The sequence below is a fragment of the Andrographis paniculata genome, unplaced genomic scaffold (genome assembly GCF_009805555.1).
Source record: "Andrographis paniculata isolate CXL003 unplaced genomic scaffold, ASM980555v1 Contig11END, whole genome shotgun sequence".
NCBI lineage: Eukaryota > Viridiplantae > Streptophyta > Magnoliopsida > Lamiales > Acanthaceae > Andrographis > Andrographis paniculata.
Genome location: NW_026137391.1, coordinates 3,125,875 through 3,136,811, shown reverse-complemented (window position 1 = coordinate 3,136,811; position 10,937 = coordinate 3,125,875). Strand labels below are relative to the sequence as shown.

Sequence of the window (10,937 nt, the reverse complement as noted above, 5' to 3'; positions counted from 1 at the left end):
ACATGAGTGAGGACAAAGCGCGCTGAAAGGACTTGTATTGACTTGTGGAGCTACTCTCAATCCCGACATGCTCGACTTGTGGCACTAGTGGGGTTGGGTGTTACAGTTGGTATCGGATTACATTATTATGTGGGAAAGAATGTATTACCCCCGGAGGTTTTACAATTGGTATCATACCTGATCCACCACATCCCAAAGGTGGTGCCAGACTATTAAGAGGCCGAGTAGTTGACGGATCTTTGGGGTGCAATGTAGACATTGTATTCTTAAATTAGGGATGATGTAAAAGACAACTCCATGGTATGCAATGCACATAAATGGTCTTCCAAATAAAATAGATGAGGGATTGAGAGATTCGTCATCATCTATATCAACCACATAACAATTAACCGAAATAATTAAATTTTTAATTTGCACTAGGACATCTTGAATAATTCTTTCATGATAAGCATTTGTCCTATTGACTAATTGTATAATAATTTTAATCTCTTTTAAAGGCCCTACCCAACAGTGAATAGAGGTTAAATAAATTGATTAAACTATTCATGTCAATAATGTGTATATTTTTTTAGGCGCTTACTTGAGAGAACTCTAAAATTAAGTGTACTTGCTCTATGATAATATCAGGATGGGTGACCCTCTTGTGTTGGAGTGTTACATATGGTCAAGACAAAGCATGCTTGAACGACTTGTGTCATTGTATTTAACATATAAAATATCTTTATATTTGTATAATTTACTCCACAAATATCATTGTATTTTTATTATAAGAGAGCAATAGAGGTACTTTTATATTTTCTCTTGATTTGTACTACGTATTAATATAATAATTAATATTTAAAGATCAACACACAAAAAGTCCATGATACTTTTCTTATGGAATGAAGATATTACTATTGTTGCTTCCATTATTTATGTTGTTACTTTAAATAGTTGTAAATAATATTTTGTATAATGAAATTTTTTTGAATATTATCGTTACTTATCTATGACATTAAAGAGTCACAAAAAATTTATAATGGTAATGATTATCGATGTTGCAAAAATTTATGTTATTTTTGCTACAATTTAAATTAGTCATAAAAAAGTTTATGAATATATAATTGAAACAAAACCCATGAAATAGATATATTGTAGATATTTTTATTACATATGCTGCTACTTTAAATAGTAACCAAAAGCAATTTGTGACTTTTAATTCAAATATACACATAGAATAATCATATAACGAAATTATGACATATATAGTGTCACCAAATTACTATGTGCCTTTTAGTTATCACAAAGTTTAAATATACAATGAAATTCTAAAATTATTGTTTTTTTTTTTCCTAGTAGTGTCTCAAAATTTTTGAAGACTTCGAAATATTTCTATTTTGGAAAACAACACCAAATCTGTCAAATAATACAAGCAATCTGTCCCGTAAGGGATGACATGGTGGTATGGGGATGGACTCGTGACCGTGAGTTCATGGGTTCAAACCCTGACGCCTCCGGGTGTTACTTGCGAAACAACTCAAAATAACCTAAATAATATAATTTATGGATAACATTAAATCTAAATCATCCAACAAAAAATTTAATTATAATAAGAATTGGAAAAGCAAAATTGAAATGGAAAAAAACATTAATAATAGATTTCCAATATTACAATAGCATTACATGAAATTACAAAGCGGTTCTCTCCAATTTCACAAGAAACAAATCTATCATAAAATATATCCCTTTATGCACTATATAAAAATGGTCTAAGTGTGCATTCGAATTCATCTAAAAACTAACAAACAAATCTTTCATTCACATATCAAATAATTAATTTAAGAATGTCTCGTGTATACTGTGTTCTTCTTTTCCTTACATTATGGGTTTTTACAATGTCCTCAACGTATGTTTATAGTTTAGAAGACAGTAGATATAAACTAAATACAGACATCGCTGAAGACAAAGAATCCGTGGAACCTTTTGAGTCCTCTAATGTCGACTTTCATTCTTACCATAATTGTGATTGCTGCCATTGTTGTGATCATTCCCATCGTCATCGCCGTCGCCGCGACCATCACCACCACAATCACCATGCTCCTCCACCACTTGACATCTAGAAGGGTATACGTATTGGTTTTGGAAATAAACGAGGGTTTGTGTGCGGGATGAAGCATTGTAATAATTTTTATTTGTAATCAAAATGAGAATAAATGTTTGCCAATATTGCAATATGCATCCCTCAATTTTTTTAATTTAAATAATATTCAATAGCATTTTTATATAGAAAAATATTTAATATTATATAAATAGATATGGAGAATATATGGTTCATTCGTCATAAAATTAATTTTCTAGAAAAATTTTGCATATTACTTTTTTTTATTGGTTATTACGACCGTGGAATATTCTAATAATTATTAAAATAAAATAAAATTTCACACATTGTTGTCAACAATTAAAAAAAAAAAAAAAGGCGTAATTGTTGTTAAAAAAACTTATATAAGTTTTGACTTCTAGGCTACATGAAAATAATAATGTCAAATTAATATTACAAATAATATTTAATGTTTTTTTTTTTCTTTTGATAAAATACCAAATTTTATTATATTTAATTTAATGTATGATTCTTAAATTAGTATTTTTTATATATAGGGTGTGTTTGTTTGTTTCAGTTTGTGGGAGTTTTTTTTTTTTTTTTTTAATGTGAGCTATAAGTAATGTATTGATAGTATAAAAAATAATATTTTATATTAAAATATTGAATTTTAACGAAAAAATAGAAATACATTTATACATATTCAAAATGTTAGGTCAAAGATGAATAAATTATTTGGCCAACATTTTATTTGATTAATTTATTTTGATTTGAATAAATAAATAAATAAATAAATAATCAAATAAAATAGTTTATCGCAAATCAAAACAGTGGACAGTTTTTTTCTTTAGACATGATTAAATACAAAATAATCTAAAAGTACGGAAAATATATTTCCTCATTTTTAAGATACGAAAAACTTCTTCCTCCCAAATTTTTAGAAAATTCTCTACATATTTTCTTCCAAAAGTTTTCTAATTTGATTTGGGGATATGTTATTCCGTTTTAATTGAGGCAATCGATGGAGGGCCGAATATGCTTCAAAGAAATCGCGTTTCCACGCGAAGCTCATATTTTATTTTGCATCTATCTGATTTTGTATTTTCACATTCAGCCGTATCTCAGATTTGGCCAAAACAATTTTCTAACAATCTTGAGATGGAGAAAAAAAAAATTCTGACCCCAACTTTCCGATTCCATCAATCGCCGCCTGCTCTAAGGTTTATAGCATCTCGATCATACTCATCTGCTTCCTTTTGTAAATGGTAGTTTTCATTTGGTCTGTTGCAATCTGCAAGTGAATCAACGCCTTTTGGTTTCCATTATCAAGTTTTGGTTTGGTTGACAAATCTGGCTCGGACTGCACGTTGCGGAAGTTTTGTGGAGCTAATTCTCGAATTCGTGGAACGATCCATATGTTTGAATCTTATTTAGTCTCTAGAAAATGCTCGTCTGCGAGGATGTGACATTAGATGCTGCGCTGTTACATGGAGCAGCGGTTTCGCGATGTCCATTTCGAACGCTTCCCACACGTAACCATATTACCGCGTTTTGGAACATCGACTTCAGTACTAGTCAGGAAAGACTGCACCATTCGAATTTGGCGGAGGGTTTGCTCCGGCGGAACAACTGTAGGAGACCCTCACCCGCAAGGTCGGACTCCATGTCGAGGTACTTCGGCGCTCTATTGTTGATTTGTTATGCGCTGTTTGTGAATTTCTACGCGTCGTTCTCGGAAGTAAACCCCTCAGATCTACATGTTTTGGTACTGTTTGTAAGAAAATAATTCTTAAATCAAATATTAGCGGAAGCGAATATGATAATTAGCAAACGTTCAGCCATTGCTAAAATTTAAATCTGTTCTTGAGATCTTCTTCTTCAAGCAGACGGTAGGTAGGTTGGAACCACGGAAAGATGGTGTTGCCAAACCTTGGAACCTTAGGAAGATGTTGCTAAACTTTGGAACCCTGGGAAGATATTGTCAGATCCTGCAACCTAGGATGACGTTGCCAAACCTGGCTCTCAAATAGCGATGGTGTATTCTAATTTTCTGAGAGTAGGTTAGTAACCCGTATATGAGAGTATTTATAATTAAAAAGAAAAATCGTCCATCATGATTTTTCTGCCACTTCTCACGTATATTTTGAATGTGATGGACTTAATGGGAGAAAAGTGGGCCACAATTTAGGGTTAGTTTAATTATATAAGATAATCCAAAAATAATCAAAATTCAAATATGATTAATTAATTAATTAAACTAACACTGCTTGCATTCTATTTTCTTCAAGTCACTGGAGTCCAGAGGATTCGACCTTGATTTCAAGCTTGCGTTGTAGAGATATGGACAGTATTTGAATGATGTTGTTGTTCTCGTTGCTCTGAAAAATGATCTGTTTGGCGGTTCCATCAACGTGGCATCATTACCAGAATTTGTTGATTCTGGTCGTGATTTGATTCTCTCAGTTGATTCATCGCAGGTTGTTGAATAATGTATGAGCGATTCTTCTTCTCCATTGAATATGGCGTTGATTTCGATAAGGTAGGCTAGCAATTGGTTTGAATTATCTAGAATTATTATACCTTTGTAATCTATCCTTGAGATGCTGAAATTTAGAGTTGTGGAAAATATGTTAATGTGGGGGAGAAACATATATGTGGAGAATATAATTTGTTGTTTGCTGGCTTATTCAAAATTTCCAAACCCTTGTAATTCTACTTTTGGCAAACGAGCAAGTATGCAGGATGTTGTTGCAGCTTTCGATTCACACCGTTTTGGGAAACCTGCCAACTGCAGAGTTGACTGAGGTACAGGTTTTGGATGCATCTTGTGTGTCCTACACTTGATGGAATATGACAAATGAATATGCATTGGATAGAGGAAGTGCATGAGAGGTTGTATGTATTGTCCTCTCATACTGTATGGCATTTATTGTCTAGATACACTGCCCCAAAAGTTGACACACAGTTAACTTTGTCATCTAGTGTGCAGGATTTGTATTTTGTATGGGTGTATGTTTGTTATCGTATGAGAGATCAGAACTTAGAGAGTAAATATTCTCTCCACTTGTTAGAGTGTTGAGAGAGCTCATCAATGAAGGATTGAAGATGAGAAGAACGATTCTTGGAGTCGAAGTCGAAGAAGATATTCATCCGGTAAACAACCTTATTCTTAGTTTGGTCGCTGGCCTGCTGGAGTAGTTGCAGTGGAGTAACAGCCAGTCCATGAGAGTTTGAAAAACTAAATGGAGCTTGGACAGTTCGATTTGGTGTCTTATATGGTGTAAACCTAGTGTTTGCTTTAGTTAAGACTCTTGAATTAGAATCCCCCAGACGTAGGTTGGAAAACCGAACTGGGTAAACAAACTTGGCGTGTTGTTTTTGCTTCTGCACTTATTTAGCCATCGATTTGTGCATGAACACACACCTCTGTTATATCCGCGAGACAACTATATTTTAAAGCTGTGATTACATCGAACGTTTCATAGTTCCGTTATGCAATGTACTAGGAGGCGTTGGACCTCTTACTCGCCCCTCTCCGTGACTTCCAACATCTGGTATCAGATCAGCGTGTTCAATACCCCGAGTATATCTGTCTGTGGTTCAAGATGAGTCGTGAAGTAATCTCGTCCATTCATCCACCTGTGTTCGATGGGAAGAACTACACCTACTGGTAAAACAGGATAGAGACCTATCTGTTAACTCTTGGTGATGAAACTTGGGAAGCTGTAGAGCTCGTCTGGACTCCTCCAACCAAAGTTATGCCTGGAGAAACTCAGAACGACCCTCCAACTATCGTTCTGAAGTCGAAAAATGAGTGGACACCTGAATAAAAAATTGCTACTTGTGAAAATGCCAAAGCTGTAAATGCCATATTTGCTTCTATCGATGAAGTTCAGTTTCGTGTCATCTCAAACTGCAAAAAAGCAAATGATGCATGGAGAGCCTTGGAAAATGCATTCGAAGGGACTGCTAAAGTTTTAAAAAAAAATTCCAAAGGGTAGAAAGTATGTTCGAAGCCTTCAAAATGACTGATGATGAAACAATGTCTGAGTTCTACACTCGATTCAAAGATGTGGTGAATCAATCATATGCTCTTGGCTTGGAATATGATGAACAAAGGCTAGTTCGAAAGATGTTGAGAAGTGTGAATAAAAAGTTCAAAATCAAAGTCTCTACTCTTGAGGATAAGAAGAAAACTAAGAACATGAATCTTGAAACCTTAAATGGTATTTTCATGAATTGGGAGATGAATCATATTGAAGAAAAAAGCTCAAAAGGGATTGATCTTATTGCCGAAGATCTTGAGCTTATCAAATCTGATGAAGAAATGTCTCTGCTGTCCAAGAAGTTGTCTCGAATGATAAGTGAAAAGCATGCTAAAAAATTACAGAATTCTGGAAACAGAGCTCACTATAGTGGTAAAACAACTGGTGAACAACGAAAGTATCCAGAACACAAAAGTGTTGGTTATAGTAAAGAAAATAGAGCTTATGATAAAAGTTACAAGAAGAAGTTCAACACTGTTTCTAGGCCAGAAAACTCAAGTGATCCGAAATGCTTTGCATGTGGCGGAATTGGCCATGTGAAAGTGGAATATGCAAAATTCAATAAAAAAGGAAAGCATGCATTTCAGGCTACCTGGAGTGATGAAGAAGACAGTCAAAAATCTTAATATGAAAGTGATAATGAAAACGTTGTTGCTTTTGTTGCCAAAGAAGGAGAATCTAGCAAAAGAAAAGAAAGTGTTCTTGAAGAAGAATGTAACAGCAACGAAACAATCGAGATGGATATCTATGAGCTAATGGAAGCTTATGAGGAAGTTGTAGCTGAACAGAAAATTTGTGTCAAGAAAAACAAGGATTTGAGCAACACAGTTTACCATTTGGAAGCTCGAGTTGAAAAAGCTGAGGAAGTGAACCAAGAAATGTTCGAAATCAATGAAGGACTTCAGAAGGAAGTCAAGCAGTTGAAAATGAAGTGTGATGATCTGAGAGAAGAAAATGATAGACTCAGAAAAGGAAAAGACAAACTCGATGAAGTTTTATCGATTGGAAAGCCATTTGGAGATCATCGTGGGATAGTTTATCAAGAATCCATGAAGGTGAATCCAACTACCTTTGTGAAAGGAGATTTGCTTACTGATGTGAAGATTCCAGAGTAACCTACAAAAGGGAAGAACACTGAAGGTCCCAAAGAAAATAGAAAGGAGAGACAAAATCAAAATCGCAGAAAGAACAAACGTATCAACCCGTCGTTACAACAAAAAAGTAACTGCATGTACTGTTTTCGATTTGGTCATGCTGAATCTCACTGTTTCAAGCTGGCTAGGGATTTGATGTCTGGAAAGAAGTTTAATTGACCCTCAAATGAGCTGAAACAAAGTGTGAATTTCATAATGGAATGGAGACCTAAGAAGAATCAATCTCAAATGATGTGCAATGTCATCCTATCTAGTCAAGAAGCAACTAATTCATCCCAATGGTATTTTAACAGTGGATGTTCACGCCATATGACGGATCAGAAGCATCTATTGAAGAATTATATAGCTGACACTTGTGGAGAAGTGATATTTGGAGATAGAGCTAAAGGAAAAATTGTGGGCTATGGTTCTCTCGAAGCCAAAGGTATACCGAAGTTGACGAAGGTATATTTTGTTGAAGGCTTGAGTACTAATCTCATTAGTATCAATTAGTTATGTGATGATGAGCTGCTAGTGAAGTTCACTAAGGATTCTTGTGAGGTGTACAACAACAAGAATGAGTGCATGATGACTGAAAAAAGGTCAAGGAACAACTGCTACTTACTTGACAAACCAGTGGATGTTGCATTGATCTCAAAGGATGATGAAGCCCTTCTATGACATACAAGACTTGGTCATGTCAACCAACAGAGCTTGATGAAATTAAGCAAGCAAGGAATTATCAGAGAACTTCCAAAGTTTTCGAAGTTACCTAACTTCGTTTGTGGTGATTGTGCTCGAGGAAAGCAAAAGCGCGTGTCTTATTCGCAGTCGGAACATCAAAGTAGAAATACTTGTCTTGATTCATTGCATATGGATTTGATGGGTCCAATGGATACACTCAGTCTTTGAAGTAAAAAATACATACTTTTTTGCATTGACGATTTCTCGAGATATACATAGGTTGATTTTATGAAGAAGAAAGAAGATACATTTGATATCTTTGAAAAATTGTGCAAAAGATTGATGAATGAAAAGGGATCAAAGGTTAATCGAATTCGTACCGATCATGGTAAGGAGTTTGAGAATCAGAAGTTTGATGGTTTCTGTTCTGATCTTGGAATACTGCATGAGTATTTAGCCCCGGAGATCCCACAACAAAATGGAGTTATCGAAAGGAAGAATCGAACACTTCAAGAAATGGCTAGATCAATGAGGCAAGCCAAAGGTGTTTCAAAGTACTTATGGGATGAGGCGATCAACACTGCATGTTATGTGATCAACAGAGTATATTTGAGACCCCACACTGAGATCACACCGTATGAGCTATGGAAAGGAAAAGAGCCGAATGTGTCATACTTTCACACATTTGGATGTCGATGCTACATTTTGAAGGATAGAAGTTATCTTCAGAAATTTGATGCAAGATCAGATTAAGGAATATTCATTGGCTATTCTCATTACAGCAAAGCTTATCGCGTTTACAACAAGAGGAAGAAGAAAGTTATCGAATCAATTAATGTAACTTTTGATGACTCTCGTGTGGAAAGGAGATCAATCGATCAAGAGGATGATGAAGACTTGATGCCTCTTCCTACTGTTCAGAATCAAAATACTTTACTTGAGGTTCAGAACCCTCTGCCTCAGATTCCAGAACCAACTCGTGATGAGAGTTCAATGTAGTTCGATTGGAGTGAAGAAGATGAATCTACTAAAGTTACAACTGCTGCAGAAAAACCTGGAGAATGTCAGTCTAAAGCTGAAGTAAAGAGATATGGTTCAAGAATTCCTAAGAACCATCTTATTGATGCTGTCATTGGAGATCCACAAGAAGGTCGTCGAACCAGAGGAAAATAAATTGATTTTAGAGAATTTGCTCGTATGAATTTCTTTGTGTCTACCATTGAGCCAAAGAATATTGAAGAAGTGTTGAAAGATAAATACTGGATCAGTGCCATGCAAGATGAACTGAATCAGTTTGAAAGGAACAGAGTCTGGACGTTGGTAGAACGACCCGATGACAACAATTTCATTGGAACGATGTGGATATTCAAGAAAAAATCTAATGAGAAATGGAATATCACAAGGAACAAAGCTCGGCTAGTTGCACAGGGATACACTCAGATTGAAGAAGTTGATTACGATGAAACGTTTGCCCCCGTTGCAAGAATTGAAGCCGTGAGGTTATTACTCTCAATCTCATGCGCACTTGGATTTTCTCTATTTCAAATGGATGTCAAAACTGCATTTTTGAATGGCTGGATCAAAGAAGAAATATATGTGGAGCAGCCTAAAGAATTTGAAGATCCATTCTATCCGAATCATGTCTACCGATTGAGGAAAACTTTGTATGGATTGAAGCAAGCACCCCATGATTGGTATGATTGATTGTCTACCTTTTTGATTGGAAAGGAATATACCAGAGGATCCACATATAAGACATTATTCATCAAACATAAAGGTACTGATGTTATGGTTGCTCAAGTTTATGTCGATGATATTGTCTTTGGATCAACGGCAAAGAAGTTGAAGGATGAATTTGTAGAGTTCATGCATTCAGAATTTGAGATGAGTATGATTGGAGAGCTGACATATTTCCTTGGATTGCAAATCAAGCAATGTGCTGATGGGATATTTCTGAACCAAACGAAGTATGCAATGAATATGGTTGAGAAGTTTGGTATGAAAAGTTCTAAGATTGTTAGAACACCGTTGGGACAACATGACAAGTTGTCTAAAGATGCTGAAGGAAAGAATGTTGATCAGAAGTTGTATAGGAGCATTATCGGAAGTCTGTTGTATCTTACAACTAGCAGACACGATATCATATTTAGTGTTGGCGTTTGTGCTCGATTCTAATCAGCCTCGAAAGAATCTCACTTGAAAGCCGCAAAGAGAATTTTGAGGTATATTAATGGAACGTCCGAACTTGGATTATGGTATTCTAAGAGATCATCACTAGATCTAATTGGATTTACTGATTCCGATTGGGCCGGATGCTGTGATGACCGGAAGTGTATGACGGGATGATGTTTTTACATTGGTGAAAATTTGATCAGTTGGAGTTCCAATAAGGAAAGCTCGATTGCTTTGTCTACTGCTGAGGCGGAGTATGTAGCCGCTGGAAGTTGTTGTGCGCAATTGTTATGAATTAAGCAAATGTTGAAGGATTATGGAATTGAGAAGGAGTCGTTTGTACTGTGGTGTGACAACACCAGTGCAATTAACATCTCTAAAATTCCAGTTCAACATGGGCGAACGAAGCACATAGAAATTCAATATCATTTTATCCGAGCACTTGTGGAAGCTGAAGTGTGCAGATTACAATACATTGGAACTGATTTTCAAAAAGCAGACATCTTCACCAAAGCATTGGATTCAGAGAGGTTTGAGAAATTGAGAAGAGAATTAGGTATGTATTCACACCTTAACTAATTCGGACTATTGAAGGAATTTAGTCCAATATTCATGGGATTTTATTGAATATATTTTGGAATATTGGATAAATATAAGGAAAGGAGAAATACGTGGCGTATTATTGAACGGGAAATTTATAGGATTTTTAGGGTTGCAGAGCCTGTTGCCTTGGGCAGTGTCCTGACGTTGGAACGTCGCTCTAACATCCCACGCGCCTGAATTGATGGGAATTAATAAAGGTGGTGTGTGAAGGGTTTTTTATTC

The 10,937-nt window shown here is 35.5% G+C and overlaps 1 protein-coding gene across 1 annotated transcript; it reads left to right on the top strand.

Moving 5' to 3' along the window:
• The first annotated feature begins 9,728 nt into the window (after positions 1 to 9,728).
• On the top strand, positions 9,729 to 10,286 carry LOC127248318 (uncharacterized mitochondrial protein AtMg00810-like). Its single transcript, XM_051270601.1, has 2 exons — positions 9,729 to 10,047; positions 10,120 to 10,286. Exons 1-2 carry the CDS (start codon positions 9,729 to 9,731, stop codon positions 10,284 to 10,286), a joined length of 486 nt encoding a protein of 161 aa, XP_051126558.1.
• Positions 10,287 to 10,937: the final 651 nt, after the last annotated feature.